Source organism: Rhinolophus ferrumequinum, chromosome 4 (genome assembly GCF_004115265.2).
Source record: "Rhinolophus ferrumequinum isolate MPI-CBG mRhiFer1 chromosome 4, mRhiFer1_v1.p, whole genome shotgun sequence".
NCBI lineage: Eukaryota > Metazoa > Chordata > Mammalia > Chiroptera > Rhinolophidae > Rhinolophus > Rhinolophus ferrumequinum.
In genome coordinates, this window is record NC_046287.1 from 99277325 (window position 1) to 99305322 (window position 27998).

Below are 27998 nucleotides of genomic sequence, written 5' to 3' on the forward strand. Positions count from 1 at the left end.
AATGATGGAAATGCCTAGAACTCTACATGTTATTTAAATCCCATTTGAATTTTTTGAGGCAGCATACTATACTACATAGAACACTGGGCTTCAATGTCAGGGAGAAGTGTGGGACCCGGACAAGTTACCTTAACTTCGCTGAGGTTCAGTTCTCTCACGAAAAATAAAATAATGTCTAACTTATGGACTTGCTGTAAAAAATTAAGAATATTTTAAGAGAGAAAAGCGAAGTGGGCTTTAATCAGTAACATTTTTAAAAGGGGTGGGGAGACTAAAACTACCTACCCTAAGCCAGAAAGTTTGATTTATTTTTCTAGCTCTTTCCTTTCCCTGGCATGTGACTCCTGGTAAGGCTTTTTAGCCTGTTTCTTTCATGGTTAAAATAGATACATAACATGCTCTCAACATCAAGTTATTGGAAGGCTCAAATGAGTTAAATACATATCAATATTATGAAAACAACAAATGAATGATCATGAAAAAAACTTCATTCTGGATAGAACAGCTACGCACGCAAAAAAGAGAAATTATGGTTTCTCGTGTCCTCGCATGGAGAATTTGATTTTGTATGACACATTTCAAACATCAATCACTGCTCATCTTAATTACTGTCTGACTACCTCCTCACTCAACTAGCCCTTCCTCCACGATGGGAACATCATCTTTGGTTTGGCGATGGCGAACCTATCACCAGGCATAAGGGAGACGTTCAGGTAATGCTGGCTGAACTGTAGTATGCTATATTTAACCTTCCTGGTAGGTAAGCAACACATTAAAAAGCAGAAGGATTACCATTTTCTTTCCGTAATCTTGTTATGAACTTCTTGGGAGGTATTACTCCAACCTTTTTCTTCTGAGTGGCTATGCTATGGAACAGATCTGCTAAGCATGTAAGAAGGTTCTCCTTCTTCCTAGGTTGACTCTTGTATGCTAGAACTTTTTCCCGAAATGGACGACAAAAATAAAGTGCTTGAAGAACTGAATTGCAGTAGCAGGTATTCCCAAACTAGAATAGAAAAAAAAAAAAAAATGGGGGGTTAAATTTAGGGCAACACATTTTCAAAACAGAATTTCCATGTGTATAGTTGAGAAAACAGAAAGAAAAGACAGGGAATTTATGATCGTCATAACTGAATGGTACATGAGAGTAGAAATAATTATTCTGACTGCAAATTAGCTATTTTAACATGAAATAGATACTGTAGGAATCTGTCTCAAGTTCAAATTGAAGGAAAACATATGCAATAAATTTGGCTTTTCTGAAAACTGATTTAAAGAACTACACAGTTTGAATAGCAAGATTAGTTAAGGTTTCAGATGCTGGATAATTTTTTTCTTTTTAAATTCCCCTCGTTATTATACTATTGGTTGTACACTAAGCATTTTATATATTGTGCATTTAAAAATATAACTCAAAAATTCTTTAAAAAAAACATAAAAGTGAGGTTATCTATCAGGTTCTTCAGTACCATCCAAAAAGGAAACAAAAAACAAGGAAAAACAAGATCCTTTGAAATGGCAGATTAAAAATCAATGTGACAGCCTAACAACCACTGAAATGCTAGGTCACTTATTCTTGCTCGTCAAAGAAACGTGAACTTGAGCTCCAGTGTTACAATCTAAACGATGGACCCCTCTCTTACTGGCCACGTGAGCATCACACCTCAGTGAACTTCAATTTCCTCCTCTTTAATAACGGGGAAACATAATCCTGCCCTACAGAGAAAATGAGACATAGTTTGACAAATATTTATTGCCTTCTTTTTCCCTTCCCACTAATAGACACTGGCTCCCAAAGTCAGCTGATGAAACACCCAAAAGTGAATGAACGAGGATTTGGGGAGTACTCCGTCTGCAAAAAAGGAATGAGGCCAATTCCCGTAGTAGTGCTCGGGGTGACATCACACATATGTTAACTTAAAAGGCGAGGCAAAGAAGAGTGTTTCAGAATGGACAATTTCAAATGTATGTCCACGGACGCATACATTTCCTTATATTTAAAAAGTAAGGGGGATAAATGAAAAGCTAATCAAAATATTTATAGAAAAAGATGGAAGAGTGGAGAGAAATGAAAGTGAGATTCCTGTGAATGTACGTTGTTATAAAAAGTTTGTACCCAATTTTTAAAAACTAAAGAAAAAAAGAAATTCCTAAAATTGAAAATAGAAATAAATGAAACCTAAATGTAAATCCAGTTGGTGGTAAAACTACAAACAGAAAAGAATTACTTGAAGCGACTTTGAAACACAGAATTCTCACTATACATGCCTACTGAAATACAATCTAAGAATAAAAAGAACAACAAAAAAATCTTAAACAGCATTTTGGTATTGTTATTTTGAAACTAGTACAGATATAGTATAGGACAAAGCAAGCAAGGAATTATGTTAATATCCTTAGAAATCAATTTTTTTAATGTAAAGGAAAAAAGACAGTAATACAAACCGAAGAGTAAAAACCCTGTAAACTTAAATTAGAATTCGAAATATCAGTATAAACTTATGCCTCTTTGTAAATGTACGTGTGTGTGTTCAAGTTCTGTCTACAGAAAAGGTCTAGCAGCAAATAAGCTTCCCATACACCAACTGTGCCCTCTAAAAACCTTTTTCCCACAGAGGAACTAGACACTGCAGACAGGGCTATGCGAGGTCTGGGACAGGAAATGTGCAATGTACAAGGTTAGCCTCGAGTATCTTTCAGTGGGGATACAAAAGCCAACTTTCATCGAAAAGAATTACTACAATGAATAAAAAGCACATCAGCTACATAAAAAGCTATGAATTAATAATAACATTTAAAAAACACCTTCATTAGTCTCCAGTGGAGGTTGTAAACTGTATCATAAAAGGAAAGCAAGTTCTATCTTGCCTTTCTTATGAGAACCTTATTTCAGGGACACCAAACAGCTGATGGAGGAGTTCCTGTTTACAGAATAACTCCAGCTAATAAATTCAGAGGAAATGGTTGTAAATATTGGATTGGCACAAATTACCAATGGATGTTAAAAGTTGATAAGGAACGTTACAGTGGAGGGCTCAGCCCTGAACCTCCAATGCATTCCAGCATCATTAAAAATGAACCACTACACTTTTATGTCTCGTGATGTCACGCACCAAGAAATATACAGCACTTCCTGTAAAGTATTCTTGTCTGAAAAAACAAAACAAAACCACTAAGCTTTCCTCAAGTGTCTAGATCTAATTACCAATTTACAAGATATTCAGGGAACAGAGGAACAAATTAAACAATACCACAAAAAAGGGGTGGGCAGGAGGCCCAGGATGTATGACCTCTCCATTCATATTGCTAATCAGAGCCAAGAACTGATTTCATAAAGAAAGATGCTTTAAAGGCTTTCCAGAGAAATGCTGAAAGAAGTACACGGTAATGATGCATTAATATTATTGACCATAAATATATAACTATGGATATACTTCAATAAAGCCTATCCAGGGGTTAAGGGAACCTGCAGTAGAATCTACACTATTACTAAAATTAGCTTACTGATTCTTCAGTATTAATTAGTCTAAAAATACTAGTATTTGTACCAGTCTAGTGACTCTAATGACCAACAAACTACGGCTCTGTCAATTGAAGAGAAGGTGTGATCTTCACAATTTGGACATTTTTATTAAAGAATAAGCAACAGGGGACTCGAACAACTTCCACACAGTAGGTAGATAAAAACAAGACAGCATCTCACAGTGTATTAGAAACATTTATGATAATTATAAAAAATACAAGCAGCAAATGGGACAGGCCAAGGAACTAGAGGGAGTCTACATTTTGTACAGAATGCTGGAAGTCAGCCTCTTGCTCATCTTCTGAATATAAAGCAACAGGTAACATTATAATCAATTCTTTGAGGTCTTCTGTTATGGTCTTCTTTTACTTACGTTCATCAACCCCATTAAAGAAACCCTGAAGGTTGAAACTACTACTATTTCTCCAGAATAAGCTAATTTTCAATCTCATTCATAAGTTTGCAACTTTTCCTTCGTTTTTACTGATTTTTAATAGTAACTTTCATTAAGTTAATAGTAACTTCATTAGGTTTTTTGCTAAAACCTAAAATCATATCCTTCAAGCATATATATTTCCTGCAAAAAAGTATCTGGGATGAAATCATCCAGATACTTTCCTCCGTACTCTTGTATGCTCATTTTCTTAAAAAGACATTCTTTAGGATAGAAACCTATCCTGTGTTTTTTTCAGCTGGTTCTCAAGATCAAAGGTATAACTAGGTTTAAAATTAGGGGAAACCAATTTTCACAGTTGCCACGCTCCTGAAGGCCAGACCACTGATTTTTCAACTGCTTACTGAGCACAATGACCTATCCTTGCTTTCTCTGATGGCTTTTTCTCTACATCTTTAAAAATGTCCCCTCCACAAACATTTATCATATCCCTATCAATAAGATCATTTAGGCATATGCATATATATCCCTAATATATGCGTATTTTAAAATTATATGTATTACATTGTGTACGTTAAAAATATAACAAATGTGACTAAGACGAAGTGAACGTTTAACATTTGTCTTAAATAACCAAGGCGATAGAAACCTAAGGGATATGTAAACTCAGTATGAAATAAAACAATTTGATCAATTAGTGATTTATTATAGTAAGATTTACAGTTAACTTTTATCTAGTTCATGGTAAATTCTTCCTGAGTCCCTAATAAATGTTTTTGGCATTTCTCGAAAAAAAAAAAATTGTCTTAAATACTAATTTTTTTGTTTTCCCTAAAAATTCTAGTATTTCAATGAGACTTGAGCATGCTTTTTTTGGTAAACTGTGGGTTATAGATCTTAATACAGTGAATTGGTAGTCTGGGCTTTTGTGTCGTTATTTGGATACGCAGTTTGAATGGCTATCAAAGTTGAAAAACGTTATCTTACAAAGATATATACATAAATAGGATCCAGTGGAAAAGAGTTTCCCTGATGGCCTTCACTTTCTAAATTATGGTATTAGATTTCCAACCCTTATCTACCAAATTTATTTGAGTTCATTCAGTAACTATCTGCCTGGAGAGCAGCACAGCCTGGTGGTAACCAAGCACACAGGATCCGAAGCCAAACTGTAGAGGTTTGAGTTTGGTTCTGCTACCTGACTTTGGGAAATTACTGAATCGCTCCGTTCTTCAGTTTCCTCATCTGTAAAATGGGGCTTATGACAGCACCTATCTCTTAGAATCTTGTAAAGAATTCAATGAACAGTCTGCACAAAGCACTCAGAACAATTCCTGGCACCTCATCACTACACAGTTATTTTTGAAACAACCTTTTAAAACCATTTGTCCATTCGAAGAATTAGATGAACTGAAATTAAATCACATAATCGCTAAATCTACATTTAAATTATAATAGATCGCAACTGAATAAATGAGTAAGAAAGGATGATACTGCCATCTCCTTGGTACTATGGGACTTAAAGTAACACAGGGCCATCTCACACAGGGATAGAGTATGGCTGCTAGCATCATCCATTTACTAAGAATGAGTAAAGCTTAATCTACCTTTCATTTTTAGATAAAAACCAACAATAGAAATCCTGATATTTCCTTCCCATACCCCAATGGATCATCATACATATTACATTTGCAAACTACTGGTTTTTACCAGCATTACGTCAACAGTATTACCTTTAAGAAATGTTTTTGAATGTTTAAATGCTGCACTGTCCCTCATGCTGGAGGCTGGCGATGGTGTTTGGCCTGCGAACATCCCCTGTAAGAAAAGGCCCTCTGCCCTCAGCTACAGTTCCGTTTCGGTGGCCCTGTCTAAACTCTGTACCTCTCGGTCCCCCAACCCATCACCCTCACTACAGCCAAGTGTGGACATCTGCTCTGTACCCCACACATGTTCTTACTCCCCTGCCCCACGCTTCCTTCCAGGACTGACTGCTCTGTGCGATTTCTGTAGGGTTCTCAATCACAAGTCCTTCCATAGGTGGGCACTTAGCAGGCGTGGGCAGTTGACCAATCTAGCCAGAGTCCCACAGTTTTTTGTCAGGTTTGAAATGGACGTTCCATGTAAACCTCAAGCAGGCCATCAGGTGGACAAAAACTAAACGAGAATGAAACGGATGTAAAAGAAAACAGAACAAAAAGACATCTGCCTAATCAACTTTGTAACCCACAGATGGAAAGAAAGTTTCATTTTATTTCTCTCTCTCCTCCATAATGGCCCCTGTTCCTTGAATCCAGAATTCCACTTTAATGACTATTAGCAATTAGCCTTTTATAAGATGGTCTAGGAACATACTTTTAAATTTATAACAAAGATTTTGGGGAAAAGCACATTCCACGGTAGCATCACAAATAGATTTATTGAGCCCAACCTACTTGTGTGTTAGGGCCTACTGCATTAGAAAATTAATATAGAACCATACAAAACAATGAAAACAGGCTATTAAAAATGTATCAGGGGCGGCCGGATGGCTCAGCTGGTTAGAGCACGAGGTCTGAACAACAGGGTTGCCGGTTCGATTCCCACATGGGCCAGTGAGCTGCGCCCTCCACAACTAGATTGAAGGACAACGACTTGGAGCTGTTGGGCCCTGGAGAAACACACTGTTCCCCAGTAAAATTTTAAAAATACTTAAAAAATAAAATAAAAAATGTATCAATTCACAAAAAGTGGGAAAGAGACACTACTAGTTTAAATCACTCTCCATTACTATCAACTTTACCAAAATAAGTACTCATCAGCCACAAGATATAAGGGGAGAAAAGTCAATCTGGTTTATTAGAGTAAAACAATCTGTTTTCAAAGAATTTAGCTGGCTATATAAAGAGCTGACAAATAAGTGGGATGTTTTACAGCAAGAGAAAGCTTCCAGGACTGCTCTGCCTTCTCAGGATGGTTTCTGACCTCTAGGCCACACCAGTATTTCTCCTCACTGACTTCTAATAGTCAGGAATATTAATTTTAATGTATCCACAGGAGATAAAGCAACAGAAAACCCCAATTCTATGAATCATGCAAATAAATTATAGTGACAGACATCAGAATTTCATTAAGAGTAAACAGACATAAAAGCTATCATTTGTAAAAACAGTTCTCCAAAATAAAAGTATGTGTAACTGAAAATAATGGAAAACAGGTTGGCATGAACTATGTTAAAGTAACCACACTGTTCAATTTCCTGCTAGGTTAAACTATGGTTATTTTTCTGCTCTCCATTTAAAAAAAAAAAAAAAAGTCTACTTTTCTAACTGCCCAAATACATGTATACTATTTCCCAAAGGCAAGTACGTACTAATGGGTGATTCTACTACTATTCACTGGCTGCAAAAACAGCTCCAGTCACGCATGTCAAACAGGAACTCTTTTCAGTATATGCTTTTTGTAAAAGCAATTAAGACAAACCTGTAAATACACATTTAACTGAGAACAGACTGCTGAAATTATATGTGTGCCTCTTTTTAACAAAATCCAACTGTTAGAAAAGAGTAACTACAAAGTTTCTGAAAGCAACTACATTCCAGTGTTGTTTGCAACACTAACTACTTGGCAGACAAGTTGAGGGGCAGGAAAAAAAAAAAAGTTGAAATGCTGATCTCTGAATTAACTAAGCCACCCTTCCCTAACCCCCAAAACCCTAATCTTAATTTTTAAGGGACTCCTATAATGTGATAACTACAAATAAAAAAGGGGGAAGGGGAACAACAGAGAAACAAAAGTGATGATAATTTCAGGCCTGAAAAATAGGACGTATACAAGTGCCAAAGAGCCTGGAAAAGTTATCACTATACTAGCTCTGCTGCGTCTACTCTGACCACCAACTTATTTCTGAGTCTAATTCAAGGTGTTCATCCACCTTTCATAGTTGGAGCCCTAGCGACCTAGAGATCTCAATTCTTCATCATCATCACCAGGCACAGAGATCAGGAACTGTATTTCTACTCATGAATGAATCTCTAGAGGGAGTAAGACAAAGCTTTCTCTGATGGTCTCTTACTAACTTCATTCCCCTCTGCTTCTCTCAATTTCATTGAACTGCAATTACTCAGCTTTAGGGAAAAGCACCTTCTGAATTTAGACTGATCCACAGGGAGTGATAAAAATGACACCTTCTTAGAAACCCCTTTTTACACAATCAACACTGGAATTTTGATACTGATATATTAAATTAAAAACAATGTAACAGAAGAAACAGTATTATAGAGCTTCAGAATTCATTTTGTGATTTTTATCTAAAATATTGTTTCACTTGCTCCGAGACTATTTGCAAAAAAAAGTCAGACACAAGGTGGAGAGGTTGAAATACATATACTGGTGAAGGCTAAAGGTAAAACAACTTTCAATATATAAAATACTAGTGTTCTAAAGCAAATGGTTGTTCTAGGACACTGTCAATGTGACAACTTCATTACAATTCAAGACACATATTAGCATTGGAGTCTGAACCAAGTAAGGGTGATAGTCACAGAAAAGTAGGAATGAGATTGAAGAAAGCGGGGTTTTGCCATCCCGGATTTAAATACTGAGGCTTTTGTTTACTAGACAACTCAGTAGGTAAGCATGATTTGGGTACTAGAAGTGGAGGCCAGACTTCTCGTGAAACAAGGGAAATTAAATATTTTCCTTTAACTCTATTCCCCATGAAACCCTAATAAAATGACAATAAAATAGATTAGGGAAAAACTGAAAAGGCCCAAGAAGACAACCATAGAGTAGAGATGTCAGAAAATTTATAGAAGAGAGAAGGCAGATGGAGAAAACGTCGGAGCCCAAGTGCCTGTAAGGGACAGAGAAATGAAAAACAAACTGATTCAAACTTCAAGGCTCAGGGATTTTTATCTTTATTTTTTTAGAGGGTGGGGGGGTGTCTAAAACACAAGTCTGGTTATAAGTCCGTAAAAGGGCCATTTCGACTGCCGGGTACATAACCTTTCTTTCAACTGCAGGTTTAGGCTCCAAAGAAATAGACCAGGAGACTCTGGGTTCAAGAACCTTGACGATATCAGTGAGACACTGAACAGAAGACAGTTTTAAATAAAGGCCACTCCTGGGCAGAAACTGGCGTCCTCCAGCGGAAAATAAATGGCCTGAGAGAAAAGGCTCTAGCCACTGAACGGGGGGTGGGAGGGGTGGGGGGGTGGGGGGGGTGGGGGTGGGAAGCAGAAGGCATGGACAGGGAGCTATTTTTTTTAAAGCCTGCTTGACAGGGGGTCACTCTAGAGTGAAACCCAGGGTAGACAAGCTCCATCCATGATACACAAAGCCCCGAACAGCTTTTTGGAATTTCACTTTTGTATATTAATGAAATTTAAGGAATGCTTTTAATAGGAAAAACAGAGGTTAAAACGGGGGGAGGAGGTGATGAATTCAGGTCTCAGAAACAACCTGGTAAGCATAAGAAAACCTCAACAACAACAACAAACACTATAAATACTATCCTGAGAAAAATAACAGAAAGTATTGCCTCCATGAAACAAGACCAAACAATGAAAGTAACATTCTAAGAAATAAAAAGTGTAATGAACTAGACAAAAAAAGTCAAAGAAATAGTCTAAAATGTAGAATAAAAAATGATCAAAAATGGGAAAAAAAAAGAAATACAGTCAGTCTAAGAGTTTCAATATGCAACTAACAGTGTATCAAAAAAGGCAGAACAGAGAATTACACTGATAGGAAAGGAATTATCCAAATAACAGTATCAGAACTGATGGAATGTTCTAGAACTGAGGAAAATGAGTCAGCAGTCTGCACAGGTGCAGAAATACCGGACGCCGTGAAGGGGGAGGAGACCGAGCCACACGAAACCTCAGAACGCTGTGGACAGTGGATAGAGAACATCCTAAAAGCCACCCCCTCATTTGTTCTTAAACGAAAGAAAAGCGACGTACAGAAGCAGTCAAGAATCAGAACGGCATCAGCCCTCTTCACAGCACCAACAGAAGCCAGAACAGAATAATCCCTTAAATATCCCGAAGGAAGGTTATCACCTAGGAGATGGATGTAGCTATTACAACAACCAAAACTTTTAAAATACACAAGATCTCAAAGTTTATCTCCCATGTATGCTTCCTAAAGAGCTACTACAGAAAGTGTTCCACAAAGCAAGGGAGAAAACCAGGAAAGACGCTAGGATCTAGAGAAGGCGAGCCAAGAACGCAACGCCCAGGTGACAAGGTGATGGGAAAGGAAAGGAAAGGCTGGCACAGGCCAGCAGCAGGGCGGACGGCTCCAGGGGGCCCTCACCGGGCAGTTTACCTGAAGGGGAGGACTCAGTGGAAACCATACTGAGAAGTTCTTTTTGTTTGTTTTTAGTTCTGATAAAGACTTTGGGAAGAATACATGGAAATTAAGGACATGGAAAAATAAAGCAATGGTTAATTGCACATTGGGAGCATGGGAAAAAGTGACAATGGGCAAGGATGGTGACAGAAGTAGAGAGCTAAATTTCTCATCTACCATAGAGGAAGTCAATAGATTTTTTAAAATAGGATTTTAAAAATAGCAGGATAAGCCCTTTATTTAGAATCTAAGCATAAATTCCAGAAATAGCAGTAGGAGTAATAAGCAGCTTCCTCTGGGGAGGAGCAGGGGGCTGGGGACTTCTGGTTTTTTGTTATAAGCTTTACACTTACGGACATGATTCCCAAAGCAGGTGAAACATACATGTCACCAACTGCTTTCCACAAATCACACAAGAAATCTATCTCATACATCACAATTACATACTAGTATTCAGTGACATACCAATTTGTTCGATTTAATTTACTTTGTTACCTGTATTATCATACATACACACATACCCCTGGGGTCGGGGGGGGGGGTGCCAAAAAAATGTATACAAATGGACACTTTGGTCAGCGTTGCTCAAGCAGTAGTTCACCGTAATCAGAAGTGTCTGGACGCTGATGGGAACCACTTTGAGCACCTCTTGTCATTGCAGAAGTCAAACGTTACTTGTATTCATCTTTTGTTATCAGTGTACATTGAGTATTACAGTTTTAAGACAGTTTTTTGCTTTCTTAAAACGTGTATACATTTTCTGGCACCTCTGTGTATATATTAGCACTCACCATGGATCCACCCAGCAGTATAATAAAACAGCATAAACTACCACAACAATTACATAACACAGGTTTGTGGTGTTTTCTGATGATTCAGAAAAGAGTTAAAAATTCTAAAGAAGGTTCTTCCCAAGTTTTAATAATGCATAATTACTAGAAGTCCCCTGCACAAGGACGGGGATGCATTTTTTCCATGCCACGTACCTTTGTAGCTACATTACTAGAAAAATGCCAGAAGTACATTGACCAAGACCCTATAGATACATGGATGCATTTATAAAACTGTATTAATGTCTGTATAATTGAACCACTTACATGTAGATATTTAAAAAATTCTCAAAGAATCAAGAGATCACTTGGTCTAAGCCACATGAAATTTTGGTTATGAGAAAAATTTTGACACAGAATAGGAAAAATCAGGCTGACCAGTTAGAAACTATGCTACTCTGAGACTATGAAGACATCAAGCAACTTTGTTGCCTTAAAGATAATTTTAAAATTCCAAATCAAGTTTCTTGGCATTAAGTCTACAGATACAAATGAACAAGTTTTCTTTAATAAAGTATGAAATGCATTCATCCTTTGTAAAACGACTTCCTGCCGTAAGCTGCAGGCTAAGTACCAATGGATACTTACGTTGACTAATCCAAAATAGTGCTCATTGACTGGAAACTGTTCTGGACCAATCTCTTTCTCTAATGCCGAGGCATTGGCGCCCTGCAAAATGGAAAACACACAACTCAGTATTTAGAGTATTTCATAACATTCCCACAATCATTTAGGCATTATGGAGACAGCCTTTAAAAAACTATGTTCCCTATAACTACCTGACATTATTGAAAGAAAATAAAGGAGAATAGTGAAGAATAAAGGCTTTCAATAACACGACTAAAAATTAGTCTGCAGAAACTTCGTCATGGAACCAACAACTGGATTAAGGAGTTATATTCCTCATTTGTTCCTTGCTTCTAAATAATGAATCCCTGTAATATCATGTATTCTACCAGGAGTGTAAGCTGACAGCAGTCAGATGACTGAGATCAGAGAGCTGAAATTTTGTGAAATTAAATATGCATTTTTCGGGGTCTAAAAATTCTTCAGAAGTGTGTACAGCTGAGCAGGTCTCACACAGAACTAAAGGTGACAAGACTGTTTACTAAAGCATCACTGATGATTGCACAGCTGACAGCAATCTAGATGGTCTATAAAATATGAGAGCGTACTATGTAGAGTCAGAATAAACTACATTTACAAACAAAAATACGATACTTCTCAAAACCATAATGTTAAATTTAAAAAACAGCACAACCACTGATGGCTCAGGTGGTTGGAGCTCTGTGCTCCTAACATCGAAGGCTGCTGGTTCGATTCCCACATGGCCAGTGCCAGATGGCTCAGTTGGTTGGAGTGCATCCTCTCAACCACAAGGTTGCCGGTTCAACGCCCGCAAGGGATGGTGGGCTGCGCCCCCTGCAACTAAAAACGGCATCTGGACCTGGAGCTGAGCTGCGCCCTCCACAACTAAGACAGAAAGGACAACAACTTGACTTGGAAAAAATCCTGGAAGGACACACTGTTCTCCAATAAAGTCCTGTTCCCCATCCCCAACAAAATTAAAAAAAAAAAAAAAAAAAAAACCAGCAAAACTGAGATGAACACGTAACAAAAACACAATACTTCTCAAAACCATAACGTTAAAGAAAATCAAAACAGATTAACACGCAACTCCACGATACACACATATACACGCAACAGCACACACACTGTCTCGTCAAGGACACGGGCACGTGGTTACCAGCACGTCAGTGAGCAAAGCCCACCCGTCCTGTGCCGACAGGTCCTTTCCTGAACCTGGGGAGCCCAGACCTTTGTGAAACCACGTCTTCAACTCCCTGATGGGTCATGCGTGAAAGTAAGTACGGACAGCTTACAGGGACCCACTGAGTCAGTGGTTAGTTCTCCCAAAACAAGATTACCACTTCCTCTAGTATCTTCCAGCCATCCAGGGTGTGTGTGTGTTACTTTTAGGCTTTATATAAAATTGTGACACAATTACTTGTTTAGATCACTTATTTCTGAATTTGACTATCAATTAACTGTTTATAACAACATCAAATTCAATTATTACAGCAACGTCAAGACCCAATGACAAAAATGGTCTTGGTGGGAATGCTGCAAGCCCCACTCTCCTTCCCTGGCAGCTCAAGTCATCGTCACAGAATTTCCTCACCTCTGTTAAAAACTATCATTAAGCTCAGATGTTTACCACCTACTGTAAAAATTCAAACAGAAATTGTTTTTGTTTTTTGTTTTCAAATGAGTATAACCTTTTCCCCACAAAAAAAGAAGGCAAGGTGCTATTATCCAAAATACAACCTCATCATCTATCTATGGGGAATGATAAATGTCCGTATGCACTTTTTGATAATCATGATGTTAATGTAGGTTCATCAACTGTCATAAATGTACCACCCTGGTTCGGGATGTTGATAATGGGGGAGGCTGTGCCTTCCCTCAATTTTGATGTGAACTTAAAACGGCTCTAAAAATAGAAAAGCCTTGATAAAATAAATAAAATCAGGGAGGATACAGAGAAACACAATGGTTGTGATTAAGTAACAAGGTTAATATTGGGTAATATCTTTTAGCCAATATTTCTGACAGTACAATGCTACTAATTGAAACTAAAGTTTTATTAAAAATAGGAAATCTTGTGGGTTTCTAATTTTATTGAGATATAATTCACATACATGTATAACATTACATTAGTTTCAGTTGTATAACATGATGACTTGATATATGTATATTGCAAAATGATCACCACAATAAATCTGGTTAATATTCATTACCACACAGTTACAAATTTTTTTCCTTGAGATGAGAACTTCTAAGATATACTCTCTTAGCAACTTCCAACCATACAGTACAGTATGATTAACTATAGTCGGTATGCCGTACATTGTATCACCCGGGCCTACTGTTTTTATAACTGGAAGTTTGCACACCTTTTGGCCAACATGAAATGTTTAAAGCTGTAAATAGACCACAGTGTACTAAAAAACAGCACTGACCTAGCAAAGCTCAGACTTGAGTCTAGTCCTGGCCATGCTAGTAACTATTTGTATAACAGGAGACAAAATGCTTCCCAAATTTGATGAAAGACCTGAACCTGCACATTTAAGAAGTTCAGTAACAACCAAACAGGAAAACCTAAATGCGATCCACACATTAGTCATATTATCAAAGACAAAGAGAGAATTGAAATCTTAAAAGAAGCGACTCATCACATGTAAGGGATCTGCAGCAAGATTAAGAGCTGATTTTTCATCAGAAACCACAGATGCCAGAAGGCAAAGGATGACATATTTAAAGTGCTGGGAGAAAAGAATTGTCAGCCAATTCTATAAATGGCAAAACTATCCTTCACGAGTGAAAGAGAAATTAAGATATTCCAAGATAAACCTAAAGGGATTCATTACTACATCTGCCCTACAAGAAATACTAAAGGGAGTATTTCCAGCTAAACTGAAAAGACACTGGGCAGTAACTCAAAGCCATGTAAAGAAACAAAGAACACAGGTAAATGTAACAGCCAGTATGGTTGTACTTTTGGGGATTTTTTCCCCCCGTTTTCTTCAGAAATAATTGATAGTATCACTGTATAAGTTTAAGGTGTACAGCAAGATTTGATTTACATATATTGTGAAATGAGTACCATAGTAGGTTCACCTGACATCCATCTTCTCATTACATCCTTGGGACTTATTTATCTTACAACTGTACTTCTGTTTTATAACACCCCCTTTCTTCATATATGATTTAAGAGGAAAACACATTAAACAATAATTATAAATCTGTGTTAATGGGTACACAATGTATATACCAGGGGAGCCAAAAAAATGCATACAAGTGGACACTTTGGTCAACGTTGTCCAAGCAGTAGTTCACCGTAATCAGAAGTGTCTGGACGCTGATGGTAACCACTTTGAGTACCTCTTGTAATTGCACAAGTCAAACGTGACTTGCATTCATCTTTTGTTATCGGTATATATTATTAGAATTTTAATAGTTTTCCTTTCTTAAAATGTGTATATATATTTTTTGGCAACCTCTGTATATAATCAGTGACAATATACAAAGTGCAAGGATTGAGATGTTATAGAAGCAGTGTGTTTGTATACTACTAGAACTGAGTTGGTAATTAATTCAAAATAGGTTATAATTTAAGATGCTAATTGTAATCCCCAAGAAACACCACTAAGAAAACTAAAAAATATACAGAAAAGGAAAGAGGGCAATCAAAGTGGTATATTACAAAAAATCAAGTAAATAGAAAAAAGGTACTAATGGAGGAATTAAGGAACAAAAAATATGTAAGACACACAGAAAAGAGCTAGATACAGAAGTCTTTCCTTAGAAATTACTTGAAAGTAAATGAATTCAGCTCTCCAATTAAAAGGTAGAGACTGGCAGAATGGACAATAAAACATGACCCAACTACATAATGTCTACAATAGATTCATTTTCGATACAGAGGCACAAAGAGGTCTAAAGTAAAAGGATGTAAAAAGATATTCCAAGCAAAGAGTGACTAAAAGAGAGCTGGAGAGTAAGGAGCTATATTATCATCAGACAAGATATATTATTAAGTCAAAAGTTCTATCAATACAGTATTATATACTTGAAAGTTGTTGAGAGTAGATTTTAAATGTTAACACACACACACACACACACACACACACACACACACCACATGTAATATTGTGAGGAGATGAAGGTATTAACAACCTTATGGTGGAAATCATTTTGCAACAGATACATGTATGAAATCATCACATTGTATATCCTAAACTTGTGTATGTCATATGTCAATAATACCTCAGTAAGTTATGAGACAAAGAAGAATATCTTATACTAATAAAAGGTTTACTCCATCAAGATGACATAACAATTATAAACATACATGCACCAACCAACAGAACCTCAAAATGTATCAGTCAAAAACTGACAAAACTGAAGAGACAAAGGGACACTTCTACAACAGTTGGGAACTGTAATCTCCACTTTTGATAATGGGCAAATCAACCAGACAGAAGCTCGAAAAAGAAGGAGAGGTCTTAACAACACTGTAAACCAGACAGATGTAACAGACCAACAGAACACTCCTCCCAACAACAGAATACATATTCTTCCCAAATGCAAGTGGAACATTCTCCGGGGTAGATCACGTTAGAGCACAAAACAAGTCTGAATGAATGTTAAAAGGATGAAACAAGCTATCTTTTGTGACCACACTATAATGAAACTACAAATTGATTTTTTTTAAAAAAGGAAAACTGGAAAACTCACATATATGTGTAAATTAAACAATGTTAACAACCAATAAAACTACAAGGAAAATTAGAAAATACAGTACCTTAAGATGCATGCAAACAAAACCATAACATCAAAATATATGGGACACAGCGAAGGCAATGGTCAGAGGGAACTTTATAACTGCAGACACCTACGCTAAAAGTGAAGATCTCAAACCAATAATCTAACTGGACACCTTAAGGAATCAGAAAAAGAACAATCTAATCCAAAGCTAGCAGAAAAAACGAAATAATAAAGATTCGAGTGGAGATAAATGTAACAGAGGTTAGGGAAATAGAGGAAATAAAAAAAAACCCAAAATGTTTCTTTTGAAAGACAACAAATTTGACAACTCTTTAGCTAGATTAATGAAAAAGAAGAGAGAGAAAAATGCAAATAAAATCAGAAAAGGAGGTTACATTACTACCAAGTTTACAGAAGTAAAAAGGATTATGAGACTACTACAAACAACTCTGTCAACAAGCTGGAAATCTACATAAAATGGACAAATTCTTATAAACACAAACCATAAACTGACTCATGAAGAAAAAGAAAATCTGTAGATGTAAAATAAGGAGATTAAATTAATAACTGAAAACCTCCCAACAAAGAAAAGGCCTAGGACCAGATAGTTTCACTGGAGAATTCTATCATTTAAAGAATTAACATTTAAAGAATTAACACCAATCTGTCTCAAACTCTTCCAAACAACTGGAGAGGAATGAACACTTCTTAACCCGTTTTATGAGGCCAGCGTTAGCCTGATACTGAAGCCAGACTATGATATCTCCATAAGAAACCTGTAGACTGATATTCCTATGACTATAGTTGCAAAAATTCTCAACAAAATACTAGCAAACCAAATTCAGAAACATATTAAAAGGATTATTGACCAGGACCAATATTCTGGATTAATATCCGAATATATGAAGAACTCCTACAACTCAAAAACAAAAAGACAATCCAATTAAAAAACAAGAAAAAACTGGGAAAAATGACTCCAAAGAAGATATACATATGGAAAATTACATGAAAAAATACTCAGTATCATTACCCATTAGGGAAATACAGATAAAAATTGCAAGGTAACACTTCACAACCATCAGGATGGCTTGAATCAAAAAAAAAAGGGGGTAAGGATAACAAGTGCTGGTAAGGATGTGAAGAAATTTAGTGGTTCCTCAGAAAGTTAACCATGACTTACCATATAGCTCAACAATTTCACTCCTAGGAATATATCCAAAAGACTTAAAAACAGGAAGTCAATCGGATACTTGTATGTCAATGTTCATAGCAGCATTATTCATTGTAGCCAAAGGTGGAAACAGTCCAAATTTCTATCAAGAGATGAATGGATAAACAAAATGTGGAGTAACATTCATCCATAAAAAGGAATGAAGTGCTTATTCATGCCACAACATGGATAAATCTTGAAAACACTATTAGAAGCATCAGTCACTTAAATATATCTAAGTGACCATTTTACCAAACTAAGTGACAATGGAAAATTCCAGAAGACAGTCAAAGTACTTTAAGTGTACTTTGTTTTGAAAGATACTGTGTAGGCAGAAGAAAAATATGGCAGTCTTTAATCTATTCAAAAGTCTGAAGTTACCTCCTTACGTACAGCTGTTGGAAATACTAGAGAAAGCATCAAATCCTTTTGTATGTCTTTGTATAAAACTTTATTTAATAAATATTTAATATCCATAATCTAAAAATAAGGCAAACGGTAAAAGTATTTATCACTCCCTTCCTTTAGGTGCCTTTCCCTGGAGGCAACCAAGGCTAACAGTTTGGTTTGGGGTCATTGTTATCATACCTTTAAATACTATAAGCTTCAGTCAACAGCTTTTAAATCTGTGCTATGCAAGATGAGAAACTGGCACACACACTACCCCCCAAGTCTCCTTCCCCAGGTCACCTCCTAGCTTTCATCACGTATTGTTGGATATAATATTGTTTCAGGGCTTCTAACGGTTCTACATTTCAATCTCTCGCTAGGTTTACTCTTTAATAAATTATCTGCTATGAAACAAAAGGAAACAAGCATTTTCCTTTCCTTCCATCTCTCCTCCACCTCCCAATTCCTTCTTTATATATTTAGGAATCATAACACTTACTTTTGCTTCTAAATCTGCCATACTTTAGTAAAAACAATGACTGGAAGGAGAGGTTATGAAGGGTAGCTAATACCCGAAGGAGCTTGACTTGTGCAGGAGAGAGGGGAGGACAGAGAAACCGGTAACTTCAGATGTAAGAAAATTTTAGCTCTACATGCTACAAAGTTTATAGGCAACTAGTAAAAAATAAAAAATTTAAAAAATCACCCCAACAAGAAGAAATATAGGAAAGCAGAAAAAGAAAGAAGCAAAGGAACAGAAATGGGGGCTTTCGTCACTAGTTACCTACTGCCACTCAAAGGAGAAACTTTCAAGTTTCTGGTTCTCATTCCCGCTCTTGGTTTTCCTCACATGACTGGAAACTCCTGGTTGCTTGTTCAGATTTGTGATGCAAGACCACGAGCATGGGCTTCCCCTGGTTTGTCCCGAAAGGGTCCCAAGTTCCACAGAAGGGGCGAGTGAGGAACAGGCAGGCAGGTCAATCAGGGGAGCAGTGCTGCAGGGTGGGGCTGCAGCCCGGGCCAGCTCCGCGGGAAACCAGCTACCACAGCCCCGCTCCGCTCCGCGCTCCAGCCCCAATGGCCTGCCTGCCTTCCTCGGGTAAAAGCTCACTCACTTTCCGCAAAGACCACGTCTCTGGCTTTATCCAGAAGGTAAAACCCAGGCAGGCCTGCGACTCTGTTTAAACAGGACAAGAAAGAAGGCTCCACTGAGCCAGCTACTCCAAAGGAACTACTCTAATTAATTACCATGGTAACTCGCACAGTCACACTCCAGCTACCAACTGCAGAATCCAAACTCAAGCTTCCATGGCCAGTTGTTCTGTTTAGTGGTTCTTCTCCTTCCTGCGGCAACTTTTCCTACTCGCTGCTGTCTCCTTAATCCTACCTCCTTCCAATCCCCAGGAATTCCTCAGAACTACCTGGTCCGTTGGTAGCACCATGTACGCTGAACACCACACACTCACCACACTCACGCAGACAACACATCTTTCTATTATTTCCATAGAAACTTTAGAAGTAGATGGACATGCATTCAGACTGGCCTGAGGTTCCTTTATAACGTATTTCTTATAAGAGTTTTTATTTTAACAAGTATATTACTTCCAAGTAATCTATTCTCCCCAGAATATAAATAAGTCTAAATCACAGAAAAAACTTTGCTAATAAACATCTACAATACTGGAAGGACTATCTCTGATGCTAAATCATTCTCATCAGAAACTGTCAGCCCAAACCAAAGCCGGCTTCATTCAGACCACTGTCCTACCGTGTTTCCCCGAAAATAAGACCTAGCCGGACGATCAGCTCTAATGCGTCTTTTGGAGCAAAAATTAATAGAAGACCCAGTCTTATTATATTAATATAATATAATATTAATATAATATAAAACAATACAATATAATACCGGGTCTTCTATTAATTTTTGCTCCAAAAGACGCAGTAGAGCTGATGGTCTGGCTAGGTCTTATTTTCGGGGAAACAGGGTCAGCAATAATCTCCAACAATGTTTTCTTCAACAGTACATGTAGAAATGTGAATACAATTTATAGATCAATTATCTATTTTGGAAAATAGGTATCTTTTCCAAATTGTATTCTAATTACAAAAATCATGTATTAGTCATACGTTATGACTGAAAGGTGTCACCGCACTCTCTTCAGGATTACTAACGGCCACAGGACACAGCAGAGAGCAGCAAGCACTCAGGGAAGTGCTTCCAGCAAAAGCAACTCCATTTCTAAAATGCATCACATCTGGCTTGCCATCTAGGCTCATCCGGTTCTATTCTGAAAACTGACAAAAACAAGGGGGGAGACTAAATCCCGCCCAGTCAATCAGGGGGGGAGTAAGAGTTCGATGAGTTCAAGGTGAGTATACATATAACGCACAAATAGGGTGAAATCTCTTCCACATCTCTCAGAAAAGAGGGAGTTACTTTCTATCTAGGTCCCCCAAAGGCTCTCAGATTACAAAAACATACTCTCCCCATTACCTCCTTTTGCACAACAAAGGGTTATCTGAGGAAGTATCTAGACCTGAAACAACCTCAATAATGGTAGTTGTAGGTGCCCGTAGAGAAGAACTTCAGCACATTTATAATTCTGCCTGGAGATATGATCTCATTATTGTACACTACGGATGTGAAATAAAAGGCCTTTTAAACCACTTTTACGAAGGACAGAATAGGTCAGCAATTAGTGACATATTATATGGGGATATCAGCAAGCAAGCAAACAAAAATCCAACTGTCAATATTATATATATAGAACTATTATTCCAAGCCACAATATCCACTGATGCCATCAAAAATGAATGTACACGTGCTGTGTACATGAAAATAAAAGATGGTATGCTCTGACAAACTAGCCAGATGTCACAAAAAATAACTCGAGATGAACGTTGATGTTAATGAAACTTATAAACAATCAGAATATGAATAAAATAGTATCATAAAATGAATGAAAACATTTTCAATTTTTTAATTTCAAATCTCTGTAACCACGTGAATCCCTAACCATTCAGAATTCAAATATTTAAATATTAAGGTCTATGAAATATATAAATCATTAGATACCCGCTGTTATATATACAGGCATATAACCATATGTAAACATTTCCTGCCAGAAGCAAACATGAGAAGGGGTAGGGTGTCACAAAGGAAAACATGCTTTGCTCCACTTCCCAAGCTGGGTAAGAATATCCCATCTGAACACATATGAACTTTGCTTTCATAAGGCTCATTTAGTCTAGAATTTAGGCAGCAACAGCCCCTTTCACCGCCCACTCTTCCCGCTGGCACCTGAGTTACTGCCAAGTTAGGTTATCCAAGGACTGTTTCCCCAACACAGGTCAACTGTGAAAAGTAACTAGGAAGAGGGGTCAAGCCCCCAGTGCTGCAGGGTTCTAGAATGATTCCTGCCCTGAGATGAGAATATTATTCATGCAGAACCTTAATTTTCTGTCATTCTGCCGAGGGTGGGAGAGTTAGGGTGGCTATAATAAAACATATTGTTTTCCATGTTCTATCTGACCTATTGCCTTCATTTGAAGAAACTATGATTTATTTGCTTGAGAAGCACCAAAAAGTTCAAGGCTCCAAAGTCCAAGTCTTAGGAATAACTGGAACAAAACACTTAATAAAGACCCTCTGGGTAGTTTTATAAGGTGAAATTCTTCTTCAAGGAAGAGAATAAAGTAGGTAACTTATCCTAGGTTACTTCAATTTAAATTAATTAGAGAACACAGAACTCCCTGATTTCTGTGTGTGTGTGTATGTGCGTGTGTGTATGCGTAGCTTTTCAAATATGTACTGACTACCCACAATGCACCACTACGACAAAAATATACGGAATATATGGTCCATATCCTCAGGGAACATACAATATACAAGAGGAGAACCTAGATCAAACACATAAAAAGTTGTATCACACAATATTTACGTAATAAAATGGGATTTGCCTCAAAACAATCCGGGAAGGTTTAAAGTAGGTGGGAACAAAAAAGACACAAGGCAGGCTGGTCAGGAGATGCTTTTGCTGTAGCTGTGGACAGGTAAGTGGTGGTACATAAGACTACCTTGTCTATCTTAATACACATTTACGTTTTTCTATAATAAAAAAGATTAGGCTTGGTTAAAGCAAAATGCAATACATGATTAATAAGTGACACAGAGAGTACCTGCATGAGTTCGGAGAGACATTCCCTCACATAAAATAGTCACCAGTACGGTATTTACCACCCAAGGTGGGAATTAAACCTCAGTCAGACTGGGACTTCTCACTGACAAGCTACTGTGAACACATCAATGTGGTGGAAATTAAAGGGCTCTCCTCGAATGTGGGCGGGACCGGAGACGTGCTTCTAACCAATGGAAATGACAGAGGGGATGGGCCGTCACTTCTGTGATCGTGACATTACAGAAAACTCTGTCCTGCTCCAGGGCGGCTCCAGGGCGGCTTTGAGGAAGCAAACTGCCACGCTGTGAAGAGCCTGCTTTCAATACTGGGAGATTCAAAACACTGCTGTGTGAATAAGTACAGGCAGGTCTCTGTGCAGTAGATGATAATAATTTCCTAATAATTTATAATAAACTATTTATTTATTTTATGGTCCTAAAATAGAAGATACAGCTTATGGAGAGGGCCACATGGCCATATGCAGCAGTCCCTCCGAGCTGAAGGCGGAGCCTCCAACCCTCACTCAGTCTGACGACAAATTCTACAACATGCTGAAGGAGCTTGGAAACAGCTCCATGGCTAGACGAGCCTCTAGATGACAGCTGAGCTCTGGCTAACACACCTGGGCTACAGCTTGCAGAGGGCACAGCAAACACACAGAAGCTATTATGTAATAAATGTGTTGGCTTAAGCTGCTAAATATGTGACAATCTGTTGTATGGCATAGAAAATAATACAACTTTTCCCTCCCATTCTCAAAATTCGAAAGCTCCACGTTTGCCATGTTTTGTATAGTTTGCCCCTTTAGTTATGCTATTACTTCTTTTTGAGTTTAAAGAAATATTAATCCTAGAACTGTACGGTATGACAGAGAATCCATGTTCACCCTGTAACAGGAGACCCAATGCCCCAGTTTGCCTAGTAAGTGTGCCAGTTGTCATGACACAATTAACAGCAGCACACCTTTTCACGTCCAAAGTGCCCCACTTTAGACGATAAGTGACCATTCAGGCTTATAATCACCTTCTATATATTAATCATTATGTTTCCAGGCAAGATAGCTTATTCTTTTCAATTTGCTCCGACTGCATACATTTCATCTCTAATTGTTACAATGAACATTTTTGTTGGACTTTTCCTGGATTGGTGGTTTCTATGGCAAAGACATTCAGCAAACAGATCCAAATACAATACTTACGATGCAGACACTTCCTAGGGCTTGCTTCACCCTACACCTGAAGGGAGCATTAGTAGTTCCTACAACGTAGACATACTCTATATTCCTACAACTATGGTCACTTTCCTACAGCTTATGCTACATCCTTGTATAAAATTACTTCAAAAAGTCATTAACATAAACTGGCAATACCTGAAATTTCTCTAGAAAGAGAGCTCTCCTACTGCAATTTCTTACATGTAAATCCCACCTTAAGTATTTTATGTAGGCAGAATACAAATAAACGTAGGGGAAGCCATATGTAAGTACTAACCTATATTAATTCATATGTTTATTTTAAAGACATTTTCTTCTGCGGCTTATGTGTACTAGGTACCATGCTAAGATAGAGGGTACAAAGTCAGCTTACCTCTCCAGAAAAGGAAACTGAGGCTCCACCTTTGTTGTTCACAGACTATTAACAAGTGATAGTGAGAAAGACATTCTAACATTCCTGTCCCTCAAAAAGGTTCTACAGCTTACCCTGTAATAAGGTAAAAAAACAAATTAAAAGCTTACTTCCTTCCTACTTGCAAATTACTAGTGTGCGTGCATTAAAAATTGCAATATGCAATATAAAATGCTACTTACAAAGCCCACTTAAAGTTTCTCATCTAATACAATTCTAATCTCAAAAACTGAGTTCTTTTAATACATACATTGTTTTGGGTGGGGCAGAACAGAGGAAAAAGAGCAAAATTCACGAACTGCCCCTTAAGAGAAGACGGTGGGTTGTGACTGAGAAGGAATACGATGGTGGCTTCAGAAGCGCTGACAGTATTGTTTCTCAATGGAAGCTGGTTATGTAGGCGTATTTAGTCTGAAAATTTACTGACGTTTACACTTATGTGTTCAGCAAAACAGTATAGTTGTAAACACACACAGAAAGTAAAAAGTTTTGTAATATGAAATCTTAGATCTACATAAACAAGCACTATTAGTCAAATAATTTGTTAATGCTTATTATGTCCCTATAGGCAAAACAGGGCACAATAACACTGATATAATAATAGGTACCACTTAGTATCATTTAGAATAGATACCATTTTATAAATAGGCACCATTTAGAATAGATACATTCAGTATCAATATAGGCCCAGGACAAGACTAGGTACTTTACATACATGATCTAGTTTATCTTCAGAACAACCCTTTTAGATAGATATCCTACTTTTACAGATAACAATATTAGCACTTTGAATCCTTAAAAGACTGGAAATTTGATTAATGCTATTCTTTCTTCATATGTAAATAAAGCAATATCTATATCTAATAAAGTCATTTTAAAAGATCTTAACTTGAAATCAAAATTTTTTTAATTGCACAATGTTCACTTGTTCTAACAAGGTATCAGTAGATGTCAAAATCATTTCCAAGTCAGCTGATGGGGAATATTCGGCCAAAACAACGCACTAAAACTGCAGATTACTACAGAACTTCAGAAACACCACACAAGATTTTCTCTAAAGCCTTCTGTAGCTATTTGAATTAAAAAGGAAGAACTTAAGATTCAAAGAAGAAAAGAAAAACTGTTACATTTGATTTGAAAATACCAATGTGAAGCCATTTTTTAACAATTTCCTTGCTATGTCCACTAGGACGGCCTCCAACCATGACACCCCAGTAGCAATGAGCACACCTAGAGCCCGTATGGTGGTTTTTAAATACCATTCTTCAATAAAAGCAACCAAAACACTTTAGAGAAATGGCTGGTTGCAGGGTTGTGGAAAGGAAAGTACAATATGAATCGAGAATATCTTATGCCAAAAAGTTAGAAAGTGTTCAAAGAATGATGAAGCCATGACAAGGGAAAGAGGAGCCAGCTTGAAATCCACTGGCCATGTAAGGGACAATTTGAGCATCAAAATCAATGATAATGGGTCATAATCTTAAAGTCCATACTGCTATTAACAAATAAACAGAAGGGAGGGAAACCTCTTTGTTGCAGCAGAATGCCAACAAATACATATACTAGGACTGACAGTCCTAAAACTAGTGCAATTTCGTGCGGAGCACTATATTTACTCAGTATGAAAAGTACCTCCCCAAAATTAATTACAAAGTAAAGCACAGTTAAATTGACAGTGGAGAAACTTGGTGGAAAACCATAACCAAATAATCAAAGCTAACACCACCAATATTTGAACAAGCAGTATCATCATATGCCTCCTGAATAGGACACATCACTTCTGTGATACTCCTGCTAAAAAATGTGTAACTTAAATCCAATCATGAAGAAATATCAGCCAAACCCAAATTGAGAGACAGTATACAAAATAATTGGCTAGTACTCCTCAAAAATATCAACTTCAATAAAGACAAAGAAAGGCTGAGAAACCATTATTAAACAATAAAAAATGACAAATACACCATATGATAATTTTATTTTGGACATTATTGAGACAGTTGACTAAATTTTAAAAATGGACTATGGATTAGAAATAGCACTGATTTTTTAAAATTATGCTGTGTTTATAAAAGAAAATATCTTTGTTCTTGGAAAATGCACGTTGAAGTATTCCAGAGTGAAGTGGCCCAATTCTCTGACTTATCCTCAGACGGTTCAGATGAAATCGTGTGTGAGAGTGTGTGTGACTGAACATTTGCCTAGCAAATTTAACAACATGTAAATAATTGGTGAACTTGAGTAAAAGCTATTCGGGAGTTCCTTGTACTATCCTTGCAACTTTTCTGTAAATTCAAAAATATATCAAGGAGTCATAATAGAAGCCCGTGACGGGCTCTCATTGGCAAAATCTAGAATAATTTGAGCATTAAAAAGAATGACTGTCGCTTCTCGGCCTTTTGGCTAAGATCAAGTGTAAAAAGAATGACTGTAATTATCAAGCCAACTGTAACTGATTATAAAACACTCAATAAATAAAAATCCACCGTGATATTCAAAAAAGGAAAGAGTAAAGGAATGATAAGGGAGGAAAAACTCATTCACAGCATTGGTGGAGAGTGTCACGCTGAATCCCTATTCAAACAACTGATTATGGGAGACTTTAGTATTTACTCTGCCTTTTTCTTCACCTACTGAGAGAAACTCTTCATAGAGGAATGCCTGCTAATAAATAAACATGGAAGGAATAACAGAATTAGAAAAATACTATTTTGCAAAACCCCAAGCAGTAATTCAAACCACCCTCATCCCCAGTAGGTGCACTGGGGAAGAGGAGATGGCAAAGCACCCTTACCTCAGATGACCTGGTGACTGCAAAGGAAAACGTTTCACTTAAAATGAAGAGACCTGGTGGCCTCCACTTTATTGGGTCATCAAACTCAGTATTACCAACAGTGGCACAACTGCCACCACGTTTCACAGGACACGCTGTAGTATGAAATACATGACATCGCTTATGAAGTACTCCTGTCAAAAACTGTTGAACCTCGCTCTAACCAAGGCGTACGACCTAATTTCTGCTTTCTAGGAAACACAAGGGCCAGAGAAGCAAATTAAGAGATACCACAAAGAAATGGTCAGGCAAATCCAAAAAGGGTCATTACATGAGACAACCTGTCTTGTCTGTTCAAAACATCAGTGTCACAGAGAAAAAAAACGAACCTCGGAGACTGTTCTAGATTTTAAGAGACTATACAGACATAATATCAATGTAAAGTATGAACCTTGATTGGACTGTTGTTCAAATAAAACAAAACAAAAAATCAGAGAAGACATTTTTAAAACAACTGGGGAACTGGAATATGGTCTAAACATTAGAAAATATTAGCAAATTACCAATACTTTTCTCAGGTGAGAAAATGGAGTTGTTAGGCAGAAGTATGCCCTTATTTTTCAATGATCCATCAGGGTCTGCCTATTTAATCATTCCTTGAAATTCAATTCCTTCCTCAAATATGCCTATAACTTTTAACCTAAAGGTTAAATTTTCACTAGAACCTATATCGAGGAAGAGATAAGTATAATTCAGGACAAAGAAAAGACTGTCAGTCCCCAGGGAGAGAAGCGCTCCGACATGTCGGGGTTTCCCGTCCGATTACCCCTGACACCGAGTGACCCCACCACTGTGCTGCCCAGACCTTTCCCAGTGAGTGTTCCGTCCCCCTCCACTCACTCTGAAACAGCCCTCAAGTGTGACTGGGGATTTTCTCCTGCAGTAAGGAGGGAACATGTATAGAGGTGCCAGGTCACTGAAACTTACTTGGCTGGTACAGGGAATTCACACTTTGTGATTATGAGTTCACTTCACGAAAACACAGGGCTCCTGGCAGACACTTAAAGAGCTGAAGAAGGGAACTAACATTTACTGAACTGGACACCTGACTCTCTTCTTTACGCCTCCCAATAACCCTTAAAGCAGTATTTTTGGACAAGCAGCTGAGTATGACACACTCTGAACAAACACTCTGAATCCAGATTTCAGGGACCTGAATTCCAGCTCTACCCATATAATTACCATGAGACATGAGGAAAATTCCTTCAGCTATTAATATTTGTGCCTCAATTTTCTTATCCATAAAAGATAACAACAGCTCCAACCTCACAGAGTTGTTATAGAAACTAAGTTAATCGAGTTAATAGTGTATAGAGCTTACAATGTCAGGCACACAGCTAAGTATAACCGA

The 27998-nt window shown here is 37.4% G+C and overlaps 1 protein-coding gene across 4 annotated transcripts in view; it reads right to left on the bottom strand.

Annotated features, from left to right (window-relative positions):
* Positions 1-27998, bottom strand: part of USP12 (ubiquitin specific peptidase 12) — a 140344-nt gene that overhangs the window by 92543 nt on the left and 19803 nt on the right. For 3 of the 4 annotated variants that reach the window (XM_033104437.1, XM_033104436.1, XM_033104435.1), the window contains exons 2-3: positions 11672-11752; positions 793-1006 (exon numbers count right to left, since the gene is read on the bottom strand). In XM_033104437.1, the coding sequence (XP_032960328.1) occupies positions 793-1006; positions 11672-11752 (295 nt within the window). The remainder of the gene's footprint in view (positions 1-792; positions 1007-11671; positions 11753-27998) is intronic. The other variant, XM_033104438.1, reaches the window with a different exon arrangement.